The following is a 21,524-nucleotide window of genomic DNA, read 5'->3' on the forward strand; positions in this document are numbered from 1 at the left end:
AAGTAAACTTTCGAGGAGAGATGGGGTGGGGAAGGAGTGTGGGGGAGAAGGTTCTTGTGGAAGATGCTGGGAGGGGCAGGGTTAAGGACATGTTTGATCTGTTCCCAAAGCAAGGGGCAAAGAGAGCAATTAATGTCTGTAGGGAAGATGCCACCACTTGGTAGTGAAGCTCATGCTGGTTGGCATCGAGCCTTAGAGCAGGTCAGGTGCCTGTTGCTCATGCTAAGGCAGCCATGTACCCACGGTGTACAGGTGTGTGTGTGTGCGTGCGTGTGTATGTGTGTGTGTGCACGCGCACTTGCCATGGCACATTCATGGAGGTCAGAGAACCATCTTGGGTGGCAGCCCCCACCTTCCGTCTGGCTTTTGAGACAAGGTCTCTGTTGTTCGCCATGGTGTGTTCCTGGCTGGTCGGCGTGCGTGTTTCCGGGCATTCTCCTGTCTCTGCCTCCTTCCTCACCATGCCTGGCTTTGTGCAGGTTCTGGGCCTTTGAATTCAGGTTCTCATGCTCGTGTGGCAAGAACTTCTTTCATGGAGCCATTTCTGCAGCCCAGAAGACACCACTTAAATTCACAGATCTATTTTTCCAGTATAAACAGTTGAGAAAGACATGTCCCAGTCCACAGTTCATAGGAAACCTCATCCTATGGTGCAAAGGAAATGTTTGCTCATCCACCAGAAAATGTTTCAGGGTGCCAAGCAGGCTTCATCTAGTGGCCATGTTTGGCACAGACAGGAATTTCAACCTCCCAGATATCTGCTGATCCACTCTTTAGAGGAGTGTCAGATAAATCTCTATTAAGCCTGGGATTAGAAGGTTCTCTGGGTGTTTCTCACTAGAAACATACACACATTTGTTTGTTTGCTTGTTTTTTTTTTTTAAGATTTATTTATTTACTTTATGTATGTGAGTACACTTGCTGCTGTTTTCAGAAGGGGACATCAGATCTCATTACAGATGGCTGTGAGCCACCATGTGGTTGCTGGGATTTGAACTCAGGACCTCTGGAAGAGCAGCCAGTGCTCTTAACCACTGAGCCATCTCTCCAGCCCCTGTTTACTTGCTTTTTTGAGACAGGGTTTCTCTGTATAGTTCTGGCTGTCCTCAAACTCGCAGAGATCTGCTTGCCTCTGCTTCTTGAGTGCTGTAAAGAAACTTTAAATAGCCCCGAGCTTGTGATTCAATGAGCCGGGTATGAATCTAAGAGCTCCTAGAGGATCTAATGTTCCCTCTTGCATAGTCAGCAGAAGCCTCCATCAGATCTCTGTACCACCCAGACCACCTTAGGACACATCTCTTCACCTGTAAAGAGGAGACAGTGGGCTCTGTCCTCAATGGCCACAGTGAGGATTCAAGGAGCCATGCTTGTCACGGGGACTTGCCCTCTGAAAATGGACCAACATCATTGTTCAACAGGTGAGCATTTTCTGTTTCAAAGTTCGCAGGTTTTGTCTTATTCAAGAGTAAACTCAGCCAATGACTAAGGTTAGGTTTTCTCAACAATGGTTTAAATCCTGTTTTTACCTATGTAAGTGAAGGGGGTGCGGGGGACCCCAGGCTTATCTTGAAGTCATCCTACCACCTGCATACCTCTAAGGGATCCGAAAGCCACTGGCCAAGAACATGACTTGGCCATGCTGCTATATGAGAGCATCTTATTTTACAAATGAAAAAGGAGACAGGGACAGGGACAACCCCACTGGGAGAGCAGGCAGCTCTGCCTCCCTCTGCAGCCCCAGCTCAGAAGACTACCCGACCACTCCCATCCCATCCACCATCTGCAACGGAGAAGCAGAGGCATCAGCCATGTGAGACCGGATCCTCAGTGCCCACGGCATGGCGGCAATAGGGCCTCGAGTGAGACACTCAGTCTCACCGGTTGGACATCAAGGAGCTGTTGGTTGCTCCACATTTTATCCCCCAGTCACCTCAGAATAGCTACTTATCGGTTTCCTAAGCTTTTGTCTTGGAATCTCAGAGTTACAGAAGTACTGGGAGATACAGAAGAAGGGTTTACCCAATGCAGCCTGCTGCCTCTCATTTCCCAGAACCACAACCTGCAGGCCTGGAGGGAGGAGGGACCACACCTTCAAGAGAAAGGGGGGCCTTCCTAAGTGGCTGGCTATGCTCACCTTTTGAAATAATAGCAGAGACGTGAAATTCCAGAGAAAGCGTTTCCTCATCAGCTGACCGTGGCTGATGTTGGAATGTGGTGGCTGTTTCCTGGACTCTTTCCCCACTGTCTAGGAGAACATGTAGGAAAACCCAGATTCTTTGCAAAGAAGGGGACTGCTTGTGACCCGAGACACAAACCATTTGGAAGGGAGGCCAGGACTCCTCACTTGCGATTCCCACCCCATTTTTCAAACTCTTGCCCAACATCAGGCTCTTTGGGATTCTGGCCAAGTGTTGTTCCCCTATAAATGTCTTATCAGATGGTTTATGAAATTAGGCTTTGTTGCCATATAGCATAATTCCAAACAAACACTGTTTCCAGGGTAGCTAAGGGTGAAGCCTTTGAACCTTACTATATCACGAGACACATCAAACGCTGAAGAAATTAACTTGTAAACGGATAGTGAGGCAAGAATGACAATAATGATAATAATAATAAAAAAATAAATAATAATAATAATAATAATAATAATAATAATAATGATGATGATAATGATGAAGGTTGGGGAGGCATGGTCCTTTGATTGTAAGTTTAGTGTGACTATGGTATGCTGTGGGATAAACAGTGGGGTGAAGGACCCAGAATTTGTGTTCTAGACTGAATTGGGCAAATAATCTGGTCTTTGATTTCTTAAAAATCTTAATACCTGAAGAGAGTCTCAGTTTTCTCATCAGGTAAAAAAAAAAGGAGAGAGCAGGGTAGTGGTGGTGGTACATTAATCCCATCACTCAGGAGGCAGAGGTGGGTGGATTCTCTGTGAGTTTGATGCCAGCCTGGTCTACAGAGTGAGTTCCGGGACAGCCAGGGCCACACGGAGAAATCCTGCCTTGATACCAAAAGGGTAGTAGGGAGGAAGACATGGCTGGAGAGCAAAATGCTTCCTTTAAGGGTGCAAGGACCACAGTTTGGATCCCCAGAACCCACATAAGAGCCAGGCACAGTGGTGAGCCCCCTGTAATCCCCTCAGACGGATGGTGAAATGGGAGGCAGAGAGGCTGTGCCTGGATTTTATATTTTTCCTTTTTTTAAATTCAGATGTCAGTCAAGTTGAGGTCCTCATGCTCACACAGCAAGCTCTCTTATCCACTAAGGCATTTCCCAGCCCCTAACAGTTGACTTCTCTACTAGCATTTAGGTGAGTCAAGCTCAGGACGTGGTGAGAGGGGGAAATTAGGCCGCTGTACGAGCATGTTACTCATCCTCCATCTAACCACCCAGGGTTCCGCTCCACAGAGGGTGGGAGCCAGAAGTGTCCTTAAAGGCTCTTGGCAACTGACAGATTCCATGAACATAAGAAGTTCTTAACTAAAGGCATGTAAAAAAGCCAAGAGGCCCTCTGCTAGCTGTTGCCTGTCAAGCACATGGTTTTGTCAATAAAGTTTTATTGGATTGAAGACATACATTCTCCATGATGCTTTTACATTATGACCACAAATCTGAGTGGTTGTCTCACAATCCATGTTCTGAAGCATAAAATACTTAAGCCTGGGCCTTTAAAGAGAAATCTGCTGCTTTCTACTCTACAGTCCCAAGAGAGAATGCTGACCCTATCTATGGCAAAATGACCCTCATCTGAGCTGGGTGTCTAGTTGAAATGCCTATAGCTTATCTTAGATCTGGTATACAAATTTATTTAGTGACCTGATCTGCAGGGAGAAGAGAGAGCAAGTGGAGGCTCAAGCCGGAAGCTGTGGCGCATACCCAGTCATGGGTGCCCAGGCTGGAGCTCACAGATGCCAACAGTAGGCAGGGGCACAGTCTCACACTCTCAGAACTGAGCAGTGGAGGTAGCTGGAGAGGCCTGATAGCCCCTTCCCTTTCCAGATGGACTTTCTGATTGCTCCTGCTCTAAGAAGATGGAGAGAGAGGGGAGGGGAGAGGAGGAGGGCGAGGAGGGTGTAGTGGGTTGGACCGGTGTTGTTTGTATTTAATGTTAATATTGGGTCCCCAAGACCTGGTTGCCCCAGAGACCAGATAATCTGCATGTAGAACCAAGTGACGTTGTGTAACCTTGTCCCTAAGTGTTTCTGATTGGTAAATAAAGATGTTGGGGTAGGTGGGCAGAAGAGACATAGGTGGGGTTTAGGATTTGGGGGTTGGAGGAGAAGGTGGAGGGGGAAGGAGAAGTCACCATAAGTTTAGGTGAGCCATAAAAATGTGGCCATGAGGGCTGGCCAATTGGAGTTAGGAGCAGCCCAAAGTAATAACTCAGGTTATCAATTAAAAATAGATTTTAATAACACAGAGGGTAAATATCTGCCCAGCTCTTGTACCATTTAAGACATTATAAATGCATGTCTTAAAGGTTGTGTGTGTCTTTTATCCAGGAACTAAATGGTCTAAGGTGGGGTAGGAACCCCTCAGGATGAGATTAAACAATTTCTACCATAGGGGAGCTTTTCACAGACTGATGGGATGGGTACAGGTCTATCTAAGTTAAGAGGACTTCTTTGTCCTGTTTATTGCATAGCTAATAGTGAAGGGGACAGTTTTTAAGGTGTCATATGTCTGTCTTTGGCACTGTTCCAGTACAGTGTCCTGTGTCCCGAAACCTGGAGAACTGCTACCCACCTCCTGGAGCCTCTCAGCTCAGAACATTTCTCCTAGTTTTTAGTTGAGACTTTTATATGAAAAAACCAAAACAACAACAAACAAACCAGTATATACTGCAGGCATTTATATGCTATTTTATTCTTCTCTACTAGATGGTGACCATCTCAGGCATGGAACCAGGGTCGACCTACAGAGGATGTCTTAGATATACATGGTATGAATTACCGAGTCTTAAAGTCTGCTGTGTAGTGGTTTCCAGGTTAAGCTACCCCAAAGGAAGAACAGCCCCCATGCAGAATCATTCACTCCACCATGGAGAGAGGAGAAACCATGACCATTCCATAATTATGATCATGCCCAAATTTGTGACTGGACAATTTGGCAACTGTAGGCATAGCCACGCACTCCACCTGGTTGCAGGCTGAATCTTGGATGAAAGTAAGCACCGTATGATATTCTTATGGAGTCAAGACGGGTAATCAGGGTGCGAGCATGAGCAGGTCCTCTAAGTGGAAGAGCTAGGGAATTGGACATGGCGGGCATACCTGTGGTAAGGCAAGCCACACAATGTGGGAGGCTCTGTTTCCACAAAGGATGAGGAAGGTGATTGTCTCCTCTGTCTGGGTTGGAGGCCTAGGCTTGTCACTCAATTTCTAGTCAGTGTGTGCTAGCGAGGGTGTGGGGGCAGGGCATTGGCTGTGGTCTTGGAGGAGAGACATAGTTATGCTACTGTTTGTGAAGTTGTTAACTGCTATGCCCTGAGACTGCAGACAGCTCATGTCCTCATCCAATCAGTCTCCTCAAACCAACCATTCTGGACAGGTGCACGGGCCAGTTGATAATTTACTTTTAGGAAATCAATCTTCTGGACATGTTCTTGGAAAGTCCTTGATTCAGAAAAGACATTTACTTGGGCTATTCAGCAACTTTGCTCTTTCTATCTGTCTGGTAAATTTCCACTTTGGATTATTGGTACAAAAGATTTACATGGTGGGTCGTAAGCTGAAGGAAGTATATATAATTCCTAGTCTAGAATTTACTAGAAAGCCAAGTGACTCATGAGGTAAGGTAACTGGTTACTGAGCCTCCCCCAAGTGCTTTGTGGGCCTGTGGACTGAACCCAAGGTGTGGTTACACATACTCTACCAAGGAGCCACACCCTTACCCCCCTGTAAGTACCTTCCTAGAACCAAATACTACTTCATTTGCGCGAACTTAATTTGTAATGTTAAAAAAAGAAAAAGTGGCCTCGAAAATAAATATAAAAGCACAGTAAGTAGGCAGAAGCAACAACTGAATTAAAAACCAGGTTATTTATGCTCCTTTTTGAAGGTTTTCCTTTATGAGCAGAGCTGACCAAGTTTTCTAAAAATACGAGGCTGGAGATGTGGGACAGAGAAGAGCACCTTTGTGCTGCTCCTCTTCATGGCTCCTAGGGCCTTGAAACTGTGCTCTAAATTAGTCGTCCCTAGAAAACCGTTTCTGTGGGTTTAAGGTACCAGGTACTGCAGAGGCCCACCCAGTGGTCTCTGTCACACGGGAAGGCTTCCTTTGCTCCTCTTTCATTGACTTTTGCTCTTTGAACTTCTCAATAGGTCCTTAAGCCTTCCTTTGTCCTTTTGACATCAAAACAACAGGTTCATTTCTGGAGGAGATGAAACAGAGCTTTGGTGCCGAGAGCTGCCTTCATGTTCCTATGTGTTTAGCACAGAACTGGCTCGTCAGCTCCCACTGCTGCCTGGCATGTGGGGATTACACCCAAGTCCTGACACTTCTGCCCGCCCTCACAAATCAGCCCACCCCATTCTCTCAGCACCAGCAACTGGCCCTCTACTGGCTTCAAATAACTTTTTACCATCCTTCAAAACTGTGCTCATAATCGAATGAGAAGTTTCCTCTGGCTAAATGATTTATTTCCCAAACTGTGGCTTTTTTCGTCATCCTTTCATAGATTTGAGAATCCATACACATCATATTTATTTTGCTTAGATATGCTGAGGTAGAAAACCCCTCTAGTACTTAAAAGTAAAAAGGGAATTATTAAAAAGATGATGTACCTGTCCCCCTTCAGGAGTCATGGGATTTAGGACTACTGCTTCAAGCTTGAGTGGACAGAGAGATATGCAGGCCACACTAAATACCCACTCTGGTGGGGGTGGGGCTTTACTGAAGTTAAGAAATGATCCTAAAATGGGGAATGAAACAACTCCAATAGCGGAGCAGCAAGGACTGTGTATACCAGTGTCAGCTGCAGGTGACATTACCTTGAGCACTGAAATTTTCGCACTATACAGTTTGTTAGTTTGACAATACCAGTCATTATTTCTTGCCTCCCCGTCTGGATGGTGAGCACAGTTTGAGTGTCTACTGTCAGAGCTATTTTAACCAAAGTGGAGCGAATGAACCTGGCTATCAACATACACACTTGCTTAAATCAAGTTGCATGAGCTATTCTTTTATAATAAATGATTTAATGATGCGTCCGAAGACACAGTAGAATTACCCTTCCTCTTCTCAGTAGTCAGAAGGCAGGAAATAACATTCCACTGTCCTAAGAGGCATAGTTACTTTATTAGTACAGATAAAACAATTATGATCAAGTCAAAATTATATCATAGCGAAAGTATGTAAAATGGAATTCTTTACATTGTATTTCAGTCAGGTGAATGCAAAACCAGACTGTATTTCTTTTTTTTGCCTAAACCCTCTTCAGAGGATGAGAAATACACTCTCAACTTTACACACGTTTCCAGGAGCCAAACTTTGAACATGTCATTGTGATAGTTTTCCTGGGCTGAAACCCTCTCCATTTGTGTTTGAAGGATGGGTTGTTCTGCTGAGTGGGGAGAGTCCAGCCAAGTTCACGATTACTCATAGCATCTCTCGGTTTGCTCCTGGCAGGTGCCGTCTGGCAGATGAGTGGATACCAGTTGCTGGAAAGATCCAGTCCATGCCTAATCCCACTCTCTTAGGGTTTTACTGCTGTGAACAGACACTATGACCAGAGCTGAGGACCGAACCCAGGGCTTTGTGCTTGCTAGGCAAGCGCTCTACCACTGAGCTAAATCCCCAACCCCAAGGCAAGTCTTGTAAAGGACAAATTTACTTGGGTTTGCTTGCAAGTTCAGAGGTTCAGTCCATTATCGTCAAGGCAGAATCCAGGCAGGCATGGTGCTGGAGGAGCTGAGAGTTCTACATCTCCATCTGAAGGCTGCTAGTAGAACATTGACTTGCAGGCAGCTAGGGTAAGGGTCTTAAAGGCCACACACACAGTGACACACCTACTCCAACAAGGCCACGCCTACTCCAACAGGGGCCACACCTTCTAACAGTGCCACTCCCTGGGCTGAGTATATGAAAACCATCACATTCTTCTCCTTGGCCTCCATAGGCTTGTTCAAGCACATGAGTCTACGAGAGCCATATGTAAACATAGCATAACAAAAAAAGAACATTTAGTCCAACTTCCAAAGCCCCACTGCCCTCATAGCTGTCTCAACAATATTAAAGTCCAAAGATCAAAGTCTCTTCTACATTCATCCAATCACTTAACTGTAATTCCCAATTAAGACAGGAAACCAGCTGGGCAAACTCCAAACTCTGCATCTCCGTGTCTGATGTCAATGTCAGATCTCCACTCCGTTTTCATTTTTATTGACTACAATAACATTCTTTCTCCTGGGCTGGTTCCACACCCCATTAGCAGCTTTCCTCAGTAGATAGATCATGGCTCTAGCATCTCAAATATTTTGGGTCCTCCAAGGCAAGCTTCTTGTTTCAATGTCTGGGATCTACACATGATCTTCTGGGCTCCTCCCAAGGGCTAGTGTCACTTCTCCAGCTCTGATGGCACTCTAAGCTCAGGTTGATCCACTCCACTGCTGCTGCTGTTCTTGGTGACCGTCCTATGGTACTGGAATCTGCACTATGCTGGGGTCTTCTGCTGCAACTAGGCTTTACAAATATCCTCTCATAGGCTCTCTTCATGGTGCCAAGCCTCACCTCCTCTGCATGCCCCCTTTAGACCTGGGCTATCAACTGCAACTGAGGCTGCACCTTCACTAATGGCCTTCCCTGGACTCTCCCTGGACTCTCACAGTGTCAAGCGTCAGCTGTTCTTTATGACCCCTTCATGTCTTCAAAACCTGTACCACCTGAGTGACTCTTACTCATTACCAAGTACAGCTGCAGCACGAGGTACAACCTTGGCTTTCTCTGGAACACAGCTTCTTTGTGCTCTCAGAAAACCCTTCCCAGAAGATTTCACTTCAATGATGCTGGTTTCTAATTAATCACCAATAATGTTTTAGCTCTAGCTAACCAGCATTAATTGTCCCAGTAGTCCCTTGTATTGTGGACCCTAAAGCCAGAGCCACATGGCCAAAGCTGCTGTTTTCAGTCAGTTGCAGGAGCTGGAACATGGCCCCCTTGTCTATTACATTATCCCTAGCTTCCTCTTTTCCAACTCCGTCATTGCTTAAGCTCAGCTGTCCTGGATCTTGCTCTGTAGATTGACCTTGAACTCAGAGATCTGCATGCCTGTCTCCTGGGATTAAAGGTGTGTATCATCATATCTGGACTTAAGCTTTTCTCCACATAGAACTTTCTCTGTCTCAGGCTGGCCTTGAACTCAGCGATCTGCATGGCTTTGTCTCCTGGGATTAAAGGTATGTGTTGGGATCTAAACTTAGCTAGGTAGGATCTTGTCCCAAAGCCCCACTCCCATAATTTGTTATCTCCTTGAACACAGGATTCAGTTACACTTTACTTCCTGATGCCCTTTTAATACTCAAACCATATATTTTATATTTGCCCTTTCTCAGTTTGTTATGCTTGTTTAAAATGTTCTTCATGAGACTTAACCAGAGAACAAAGTCTATGATGGGTGTTTCTGAGACTTCCTTTGCCAATGCAATTAATCTGAGTCTCTTCACCTTAGCCTCAGGCAGACTCTTCAGACAAGGGCAAAAAGTAGCCACATTCTTTACCAAAATACCACAAAACCAGTCTTTAGGGCACATATTGAAATTCTCCACTGAAACCTCTTGGGCGAGGTCCACACAGTTCAAATCACTCTCAGTAACAAAGTCTTCCATATTCCTACTAGAATAGCCTATTCAGCCCTAATTAAAGCATCCCACTGCTTTCCAAATCCAAATTCCCCAAATCTACATTCTTCCAAACAAAAGTATGGTCAGGCTTATCAAAGCAATACCCCAGTTCCTGGTACCAAATTCTGTCTTAGCTAGGGTTTTACTGCTGTGAGAACAGACACCATGACCAAGGCAACTCTTAAAAGGACAACATTTAATTGGGGCTGGCTTACAGGTTCAGAGGTTCAATTCATTTTCCTCAAGGCAGGAGCATGGCAGCATCCAGACAGGAGGAGCTGAGAGTTCTACATCTTCATCTGAAGGCTGCTAGCAGAACACTGGCTTCCAGGCAGCTAGGATGAGGGTCTTAAAGCCACACCCACAGTGACACACCCACTCCAAAAGGCCACACCTTCTAATAGTGCCAGTTCCTGAGCCAAGCTCACACAAACCATCACACCCTTTCTTTTGGTGTCTCTGCAAAGGGATTGCTGAGCTGAATGCCCACATAAGACATACTTTAAGGTTCTTATTTCTGCCTTGCCATCTCCTGGCCAGGGAGGTACATGTTTTATTACTGAAACAGAACTACTATCCCTGTGGTGACATGTCCCCTCAGTCTTTGCCAGCTACTTGCCACTGTCACTGCTGTTGACAATCCCAGCAGAAGCCTTGCCTCAGCAGGCTTCCGCATCCATGTTCTGGGGCTGTCTGGGTTGACCAGGTCCTCCCTATAGCTCACGGCCTCAGGAAAAGCAGGATTCCTTCTGTGTGGGAGGTACACTCAGCAAACCAAAAATGATTGCTGATTTTTTTCTTTTTCCCCAACACAACTCAAATGATCAGTTTTTCTAGGCAGTAAAAGGCCACTGTCCCTTTCTTTTCGACAAAGAGCCCATAATCAGAGCTGCTTGACGGTGAGCCACGTCTCCCCTGATTTTCTTCCACGGCAATGGTAACTTTAAGGGTTGGCATCAAAGAAATGCTGGTGCCACATTTTTACAAAATAAGGAAAAGACATTTTGGACTTTCAGATATTATAAGCCAGATTCCATATGAATTTACAGAATCTGCCCAGGAACTTTATGGAATCCAAATGCTACTGTGTAGTTACAGTCTCACCTCTATCTCCAAGGTTTCCTAAGTTTAAGGCTCTCTTTCTCCTTCCCATTGCCTCTTTCTTCCTGCCAGGGAGCTAACTTAGGGCCTTGTACATTTTTGTTAGTTTTCCTAACACTGACCTATACACCAGACAATTTTCATTTTCAAAATGTTGTTTAGTCTCTTGGTGTTCAATAGTAAAATTCTATACTTGCCCTTGTATTCTTTATTTTTATACAGTCTTTAATTTAAAAAATAGTGTGTGTGTGTGTGTGTGTGTGTGTGTGTGTGTGTGTGTGTATCCAATGGCATGTATATGGTGGTCAGAAAACAACTCACGAAAGTAGATTCTTTTCTTCCACCATGTGGTCTTGGGGAATCCCATTCAAGTTGTCGGGGTTGGCAACAAGCACCTTTACTGGCGAAGCCACGCTGTGGCCCCAAACTGCTGTTTTTATGCCATCTTTTTTTTACCACAAATATGTGCTCCCTGTCGTTTGCCTGTGCTCTCAGAGAAGGGCGCTAGCTGTGGAAGTGTATAATTTCTTGATTAAGTGTACTAGGCCAAGGTCGAGTTCTATCTAAATACTAAGTTAAAGTTGACATGTTGTTGGTAGTGGTGGTAAGAATAAAAATATCTGCAAACCAATGAAAATTCCAGAATTTCCTATCAGTAAGGATCAGAAACAAAAATATTTGACTAGGCTTTGCAGAGGAACTCCCTTCACAGAGGGTCAATTCTAGTCATCACAATTTACCCGGGGGGATGGCTTGCAAAGTGGCTACTTTTGTTTAGTCACTGTACAACAGGGATGGCTTGCTCAGACCGTAGGGTGAAAGAAGAGCTGAGCTTTAAAACATTTCTGTGAACTTTCATAAATAATTCAGGACGCCCTCACGGAGCTCCGGGGAGGAGCGGGGCCATTGCCATCCACAGTCCGAGGAAGGAACCTGCCTCAGACCCTGAAGGAACAGCTAGAGGTCTGTCCCCCGCCCTCCCCTTTAATCCCAGACAGCGCAGGAGTGGCGGACAGCACACCTTTCACTCTGAATCCTCACTGCAGATGAGCCACACTCAGGGTTCACGGTTAAAGGGCTACCCTTATCTAACCCTGCGGCCACCTCCACCTTTACTACTAGGCCTTTCCTTTACAAACCTTTGTTACTGTCACTGCACAAGGAATAGCCTCTCCTCTCTTTCTCCCTTTTCTCACCCTCTCCATTCTCATGTAGCCCAGGCTATCCTTGAACTTACAATGTGGCCAAGGATGACTTGAACTGCTCTCCTTCCCTGTACCTCCCCAGTGCTTACAGCTGTGGGTCCACACCGGGTTCAGGTAGTGCTGAGGACTAAACCAGGTACTTGTTGCAAACAAGGCAAGCACTCCACCTACTGAACCACACTGCTGCGCTCGCTCTCTCTCTCTCTCTCTCTCTCTCTCTCTCTCTCTCTCTCTCAACTATTTTTCTCCCTTCTAGAGGAAACCATGGCTTCCTAATTCAATCTAACTCAGATGGTGGGACTTGGCACATTCCTGGGCCCGACGCAGGCCTCCGGCCACCTGAAAAAGCTTATTCCGAAGTCATTTTTTCCCCTTTTCAAGTCCCTGGCACACATCTTTTAGGTGAAACCCTTGGATCACATGTTTCTTTGTCTTCCACAACCGTCCCATTCATTCATGTGCCACAGTAGCCGTGGAGTCAGTCACTCACTTTCCATTCACAGAGAACTCATTCTCCCCCAGGAGACCTGGGCCAATTTACGGGACTACTTCAGGCATCCCCTAGTTTTCCTGTGCCTCCAGCCTCTTGTCTCCTTTCTCCTGTCCTCCTCATGTTGCTGCCAGACTGGGCTCATAACAGCTTCTCATGGAGTCATTTCCCATTTAAGGGTCCTTTCCTTAATTGCCCCTGTCGCTTATAAAACCGAATTTTCCCTCAGCCACATGGGCAATGCATTACAGTGGAAAAAGCAGACACGAGGGACTGAGGACACAGGCGTTCCACTTGCTGCTTTTACCACATACTAGGTAAGTGGCCTTGGGCAAATTTCCAGATTTCTCTTTGCTCTAGCTTTCTCGTATATAAATAATAATTATGAAATTAGAGATTAGCATAAAGTAAAAATAGGCTTCATTTACTTAAAGTTTATTACATGCTAGACTTCTAAAAATGGGTCATCTCATTTAATCTTTTTATGTATATGTGTGTATGCAAGATCATGTGTTTGGGGGTGTGTATGTTTAGGCACACGTGTGAATGCATGTGGAGCCCAGAGGAAAGCCTCTAGTGTTATTACACTTGATTGGCTTGGAACTCACAGAGTAGCTAGACAGAGAGTCCTGGCCTCTGTCTGCTCTGCCTCACTAGCCATGGGATCACATGGGCATGCCACCGAATTTGGCATTTCCAATGAGTCCTCTGGGTGGAGCCCAGGTCCTGGAAGTGCTTTACCAGATAAGCTAATTGCCTAGGCTCTGCTCCACCATCTCTTTGGAGATCAGGTCTTAGCACGAAGTCCATGGTGTTGGCCTTGACTTTCAGTCCTCTTGCCTTAGGGATTACAGACGTGCTACAACTAGCTCCTTCCATCTGCATGTTCTGCAGTAAATTATTTTTACATTTATTATTTAGTGTGTGTGTGTGTGTGTGTGTGTGTGTGTGTATGTGTGTGTGTGTGTAGGTACATTAGTGAGCTTGTGCCACAATGCTTATCTGAAGCTCAGAAGACAAGCTGTGGAATTGGGTCTCTCCTGCCACATGAGTTCCAGAGATTGAATTAGGGTTGTCAGGCTTGGCGGCAAACCCTCTGCCCAGAATTCTCTCCTCCAGACTTAGGATAAGGAAGCCGAGACTCAAGAGAAGCTAAGGAATCTACCTAGTTCTGACTTGGAGAGTGACTATCAGTTAATCCATTCCCTTTGTCTTCCGCCATGTGACAGATGGGCTTTCTTTTTCCTTTATGTATTTACTTTATCTTCCCCAGTGGGTCAGAAATTCGGTGTGGACAAGGAGCTGGTTGGCAAGGTGGTCTTCATCCTTGCATGGCGCCTATAACCAAGTCTGGAAAGATGAGACCCTCAGCAAAGGTCTGCAGAATGTTTAAACATTTGAGCAAATTATTCAAGTTTTGAAGAGTGGCGCTCAAGTGCAGTTAGAGGTGCTATCACAGGCTACAATTACACTGCGAGAGGGAGATAAGGCCAATTAATCTTTTTTTTCTATCAATAAAAAGGCAGAGCGTGAACATGATATAGTTTTAGGCGAAGTATCTAACAGCAGGGGCCAGCAGTGGGAGGGCTCCTTAGGTTTGTTATCTTAATTGGCCTATTTAAAGAAAGATTTGGGGCATTATAAAGAAAATTTGCCTTTGAAGGTGTACAGATTTAAAATTTTGTGGAGAGAGAGAGAGAGAGAGAGAGAGAGAGAGAGAGAGAGAGAGAGAATCCAAATGGGATCACAGAAAGCAATTTTAAAGAAAATCCTAAGTACACCCAATTTCCATGCTAGCAGCTTCCAAATTCACAGGCTTAAACGCATAAATAAAAATGCAGGAGATGGTAAGATAATGCAAGTGGGAACTCTGTCAGAGAAAGGTTCCCCCGACACTGCAGGAAATGTCACTCTAGGCAGCCAACTGCTACCAGAGATCCTTAACTCAGAAGGGGCAGGTGGAGACATGACAGGGCAGCACTGCCAGGCTTCACACAGTCACCACGGTGGCCGTCTTGGATAAATATTTTTGTTACAGACACAATGGTAACTGATGGGCCAAACGACCAGTTCTGGAGAGGGTTTCTCACACATCTGTGACACTGTGACATTGGGAAATAGCGAGGTGTTCGAGGGAAACCAGGCAAGGACCAGTTTACATGCAACTTGAGAAGCTGCATCAGGGTTGATGGCAAGCAAATGACAGCCTCTGTCACCTGGCATGGAGCAAAACTGGGAGACTCAGAAAACCAGAGAAGTCTTGGTGGATCTCAACACATTTATTTAAAAAGAGTCTCAGAGTTCGTCATTGTCTTGCCAAGAGAATATTCCCTCTTCCGAAGGAAGTGGTGATTTTTTCCCCCTATTTTTCCTTTCACCCCCAAATTCTCTAGCTTCACTTACTCACTGTAGTCAAGTCGACCCTTTGATGTTCTTAAAGCCTCACTGGGTTGACTCTGCAACCAGGAAGCATCCGATGGTCTGCAGCGTGTGGGAAGATGAGGACTTAGACATCAGAGGCAGCCTGCCTCCTTGTACTTGGCTCTGTTTACATATTTACACACATTTCCCCACCCAGGCTCAGCTGAGAGGTCAGATACAGGAGAGGGGCCCAGCAGCACAAGCAGGGGGCTCCCCTGCCGTGGAGTGTGGGGTGAAAGCTAACGGGGCCATTAGGAGGCGGATTCATTTGTTTATCTAGAGGATTATGTTCAATTTAGCTGAGTAGTTTTAAGATCTGTGGTTCAGGAAATTTCCCACTCACGTCTCATCAAACGCACACCCTTCCCTGTGCCTGAGACTCCCCCAGAAGAAGGGAAAGCCCTCCCAAGTAGAGGGAATGGGCTCTGGCAGATCCTTAAAATAATACACAGGCTAAGACGGCTACAATACACAGGACATAACAGACAGGGCGTGGAGATTAAACTACAGTTGCTTCCATCATTGAAAAGACCCACAGAAGAGAACATGACCTGACTGAATATTCCAAACTCAGGGCTTCCCAGAATGCACTTCTAAATCCTCAATTTAACCTGTGATTGTAGACATTTAACACACATCAGCAGGAGGTTTAAATAGCAAGGAACTTAAAAAAACAAAAAAACTAGTCAATTTGTTTGGGATTTCTCTCATCAATATCGCATAGAACTCTATAATAAAAGATATCAATATCTCATAGAAATCTATAATAAAATACAAGGTCTCAGCAGAAGCTTAAGCCAAAATCTAAATAAAAAGGAATAGTTATGTGGGCTAAATCATTTTAGGGAATTTCAGGTTAAAGAGAATTAAACAGTTTTTTTGTTTATTTGTTTTTGTTGTTTTTAACCGAAGGTTATGGCAGGGTCAAGGTGTCACAGGGGCTCTGCCTTCACTGGAGCTCTGTCCTTTACACTAGAGCTGGGCAGGACTCCAGACAGGCTCTGTCCTTGGTGGAATACAGTGGAAGTGCTGCTGGTGTCAGGCCCAGAGCTTATGTGGCTTCTGGTGTCTGTCTGGTCTCTTGCTCCATCAGAAGGCTCTAAGCAGCTGCCTCACCTCGTCAATGGGGAGCATTAGCTTCCTGAATCTGAGGGAGCACTGTGGGCTCATATTCATGTTTCCAGTGACTGCCCTCCGAGCTGCATCTGATGGCACTATTGGGAACCCACGTGCGAGCAGCCAGCCTGAAGGGGGATCACACACTAGAGTTTTATAACAAATGCCACCAGGCTTGGGCTTACCTGTTGTTATCAGTTACCAGTTGATAATCGGGAACCAGTCAGTGACTAGCTGATCAGGGAAAGCGTGGGAATCTTCATGTGGGGAATACAGCATGGCAGAGTTGTCAGATGGGACAGCAGAACATTTTGAGATAGGTCACACCAAACAGACCTTGATGGACACTGGTTTGGGGAACACTATTTTGTGTTTTGTTTCTGTTTTTTTTTGTTTGAGACAGGGTCTCTCTGTGGAGGCCTGGCTGCCCTGAAACTCACTCTGTAGACTAGGCTGGCCTAGATCTCACGGAGATCTGCCTGCCTATGTCTCCTAAGTGCTAAAGGACTAAAGGCGTGCACTGTCATGCCTTGCCAGTCTGAGAAACACCAAATGAGAGGGTTGAAGTGATGTCGCTGGGAATGGTAGTCACACCACATATGATGGTTTGTCTTAGATACAGACGTGAGGCCCAGCAGGTAAAGAGAATCACCAAGGACACAGACTGCAGACGTCACCCCACGCCTGTGCTCAATTCTTTTCCTCGGTTAAGGGACAGACTGTGGGCAAAGTGGCTTTATCCAGGTCACTACCTTTGGCTAGTCAGATGAAGCCAGGGTCTCCCTAGGTAGCCCTGCTGTTTCATGATGAGGCCCTTGTGCTCCCTGCCACGCTCCACCAGACCTCGTCTTAAATTTCAGACTCCAAAGAGTTCATCTGGTTCTCTGTTAGCCTTAAGACTAGACTAAGCTGCCTTTTCTCAGTGACAATCAATGACAACATCTACAGCACTATTTAGGTCTCTGATGTAAAAATGTTTGCCCAGTGGAAACCTCGACTTAGAACTGAGGTGTCTGAGGATCGAGGTTTCCAGCTGCCATGGATCCTGGGGAAGGAACCAGTATTACGAATTCCTTGGTCTCATGACACTGATTTCAATTCTTTCCCTCTGTCTGAGGCAAACGACCTGAAGTCTGATTCTGCTTTTAAAACAATACATGAAGAAGGCTAACATTCACCCTGTAAATCTGGAGCACTCGGCTTCGCTCCTCAAACGTCATTTAGGGTCTCTGCCACAGCTTCCTGAGGAAGCCTCTAAGGCTGGGACGGACCACTCTGAGAGTTGAGAAAGTTTTGTCTAATTATCTCCTTCCCTACTTTGAATTGGCCAACCACGTATCTTCTCCTGGTTTTATCAAAGCGGCTGCCAGCACAAAAGCACATCCAAATTTAAGCAGGCTTTAGTTAGCAGACTTAAAATTGATCATGCATTTTAGTTTCAGTAACTTGCAATTTCTATACCCTTTGATAATTCACTTTAAAGAGCAAACTGTCTTTAATGACAAGGCTTAAAAGAGGCGACCTTTCTGAACAAAATATGAAAGCTCAGAAGACAGAGTTCTTTTGAGGAAACTGAATTCAAATGACCTTGTGTTCTGAAACTTTTCTCGCAGCATTTTTGATGTTTTACCTTTCTGTTCACCCTTAGACAGAGAGCACAGGCACCCTGCCTTTCCTGGCTGGTGATGCACTTCAATGAGGATGCTGTTAATTGTTAATTCAGATTCCCAGTTCTTCCTTCTGCACTTTCCTCCACAGACTCCTTTAATGAGGCTGCTTGCCATTGTAAGCACATGGTGATTTCGGACGGCTCACTGTTAATATGCGGCATTTACAGAATGAGCCCAGCTCACGAGTCGCTCTCTTCTGGCCACCTTGCCACCACCGATGCTTTTGTGCAGTCTATGAAGCAAGTCTGTCCTCTGTTCCCTCTGTCTTAGACTTCCTCTTTCTCCACTGTCTCCCTTGATGGCTGCCCTCTGTGGAGTTCTTTGGTGAGTGGGGAGGTTGCAGAATCAGGGTCAGACTCCCAAGAGGTCTCAGTGCTGGGGAACTAGAACTGACAGGAGCTATGATCCATGCCAGGTGACGCAACTGCCCACTGCCCTGCAGCTTCCCCGACCCCTGCAGAACAGCACAGCCCCTGTCCTATTGACAGCGAGGAGTTGGAATAGGAAATGCACAAGTGAGAACTCAAGCATGGCGGCCAGCAATGATACCTGGCGACGTAACTAGGCACTCATGAGCAACTGGAAGGCTGCGCTCTTAGAGGATTTTATACTAAGCTGCAGTGCTTATCACTCATCTCCTGGGCATCCGCTTTCTGTCTCAGTAGTCACCGTGCTCCGTGCCCAGTCAAGCTCTTCACACACGCCAAATGCCATTTTTCTTTCTTCCCTTTATCAGAGAATGTCGCAAAACCACTAGGGTCAGCTCCCCACTCCCATCACATCCAATCAAAGTGACCCAAAGTTTCGCCCACTTTACCCTAGACATGCTAATGGGCACACTGTATGGGAAATGGGATCTGGGTAATTTCAGAGGCTCACCAGTGTTTGTAATTTCATAACCCTTGAAATAAGGAAAAGAAAGAACAGCAGGCAAGCTTCCAAAACGCCTACTGATATTTACTCATGAAATACAAATATTCTTGAGTGGGAGTTCCAATCCCAGCAAACAAAACAACTCAGAAAGTATTTCCACTTCATGCCACTAATAACCTTGAAATCGTCTGACCTCAACCTGCTTTTCATGGTCCCCACAGAAGCACAGAAGCATACGGCCTTCTTTGTCCCAAGTGCTAAGTCACTCCTTGAGTATCAACTGTCCTCATTGGCTAGGTGGCTTTAATAGCGGCTATGATTTTGCTTAATGTGAATATTCTCAAAACCTGTGTGGTCATTCGCAGGACACAAATTTATCTCCCTGGAGAAGGTGTTGGGGAGGAGGGTAGCTGAGAGGCACCAGGAGGTTGGTGGTTCCACAAAGACGACTGAGTGCACAATGCCAGCCTCCTACTGATGGCTTTGAAAGTGGCTGTAAAACCTGGTTTTCTTATCTTCCCCATGTCTCAGACAAGGTAACAAGAAAGGACACCTAATCCCGGACAGCAAGCAATGGGCATATTTGGGCATGGGAAAGAGACAAGAATGCTGAATAAATATAAATTCTCTCCCCGACCTTGTACAGTAGACCAGGTGACTGCAGCCCCACCCCTCCCACTTCCCACAGTTTCAGTGTCTCAGAAGGCCCAGGCTCACTCAAATGAAACCAGAGAATCTCTGCAATTGCAACCAGAATTTCCTTGGCAAATCAGGGCAGGACTTGATGTGGGAAAAGAAACCCAGGTTTAAACACCATTCATAAGAGCAAGCACACTGCAGACAAACAAGAGCAAAGGACAGGCGTGGTGGCTTGCCCACAGCTTGTGTCCTCAAAATGTGGGCCAATTGCTTAAGGATCATAGACAGATGTGACAATCAAAGCAACAGCCACAAAGGAGACATCAAGAAAGTAACAGGAAACCAGAGCTGCCTGCATTTTGTTCCCACCCCACACTTCTGCAGCCCCAGGGCCAGACTGGAGACTCACACAAGTATGACCCAGTCATCTGATGCTGGACAACCGTTTCATGCTGAAATTATGAATTGATGTTTGACATGGTATGAGGTATTTTCCTCCAAAGCAAAAATTGAGGTAATCAGTATTTGTTGGGGGGAAAATACCATGTATATGCCATACTAAGCAGATGAGGTGAGATAAAATGTAGAAAGAAAACGGAATAGTATAAAAATGACATTTTAATATATGAACAATGAACACGGGGATAACATGAACAAGTTAAGCATTTTGATATGATACTACAATCGTGATTCTTATCATTCACAACTTGTAAGACCCTTGCAAAGCATCACCAAGGCATACCACAAGCAGACAACTCCTCCAACATCAGCAGTTTTCAGCATGTACTCCAGTACAAACATGGGGTCAGGAAGGAGATGGTCAGACATAACTTAGGTAGACACAAACAAAGCCAACCCAGTGTCTGGATGATGCATGTTTTTATGATCTTAATTATACTTAAGCATTAAAAAAAAAAAGCCACTGATCTCACAGTTTACAATATCCAAATCTTCAAACCTGCTGGATGACGTCCTCAGTGCAGCCCCGATCACTTTCACATATCACACTATACCACTCAGTTACCTGGAAATCAAAACTCCGAGTTAGGGTTTTAGTCAACTGTAAAACGTGTTACAATTCTGAAGGAGTTGGAGGTTCAAAAGGGTATTTGCTCTCAAAATTTCATCACCTATGCCTATAAGCAACTGATCTTATCATCATTGGGCACACAGAATCTTTTGAAAAGTAAATGATTCACAAGCTCATTCCTTTTATTGTGATGCCAAGGGAGCAGCTCCGTCTGTGACTGCACTTGAAAGCAAAGTTGTCTGACTGAACTGGACCATCAGCAAACATCACCTTGGTCGGTGATATCACTGGGAACCTTTAGGAAGGTCTCCTGCATCTCACAGCTCTGGACTCTGGGACACTCCATCTCTGTGAATGTTTAACACCACAAAGCCATTGCCTTATTCTGGTCGGGAGAACAGTGCCAACCCCCTGGGGATATGGGACTTTGAAGATGTGAGCCATCACAGAGAATTGCGTCATGCCAGTCTTAAAGGAAGATGATGTCTCCTTCAGTCCACACTTGGGCTTCAAGACTACACCTTGCCCGACTGCCCAGGTGAGGTCCCTACCTACTTGCCACACCCTGAAATTCCCGAATCTTGGTCTGATGAATCTAAGCTCTGTGATTAAAGAGGTGGGTGACTTCTGAAAGACAAGCTGTTCATTAAAAATGTCTTCCTTTCAAGACTTATCTTGTGTCTAGACATTTCAGTGAAGTCTTGCAGGTCAAGGTAAAGGACTCCAGGGGTATATAGCACAAATTAACCAGAAGGCATTTCATCACAGCTCATACCTTCTGCTCTGGTAGGTAGTCAGTTCTTCTTGAAGGATAGATGCTCTCTTTTGCAGAAAGTTGACCTAGAAAGACATCTTATATGAGAGAAGGGAAGTGCAGATGTCAACATTACACACACACTATGCTAGGATTTTACTTAAGACAATCTCCTGGATAACACTAGGAGGAAGTGAATATTAAGGATGCATTTTCCTGTATCTGGTTACATTCTGTCCCCACCGAAAATCCACCCAAGGCTACAGAACCAACTATAAGCTGTGTCCTAGCGGCCATCTTGATTGGGTGCCATTCTGTCTCTGTGCCTGCCTCCTTCCTCATGACCTTCCTACGACTGCCACCTTATCACTCACACTGTCACC

The 21,524-nt window shown here is 45.5% G+C and overlaps 1 protein-coding gene across 1 annotated transcript in view; it reads right to left on the bottom strand.

Moving 5' to 3' along the window:
• Window positions 1–21,149: 21,149 nt before the first annotated feature.
• Window positions 21,150–21,524, bottom strand: part of Cep112 (centrosomal protein 112) — a 436,808-nt gene continuing 436,433 nt past the window's right edge. The window contains 1 exon segment of the mRNA XM_032914210.1: window positions 21,150–21,227. Within this exon segment, the coding sequence (XP_032770101.1) occupies window positions 21,150–21,227 (78 nt within the window).

The sequence above is a fragment of the Rattus rattus genome, chromosome 9, assembly GCF_011064425.1.
Source record: "Rattus rattus isolate New Zealand chromosome 9, Rrattus_CSIRO_v1, whole genome shotgun sequence".
NCBI classification, from domain to species: Eukaryota; Metazoa; Chordata; class Mammalia; order Rodentia; family Muridae; genus Rattus; species Rattus rattus.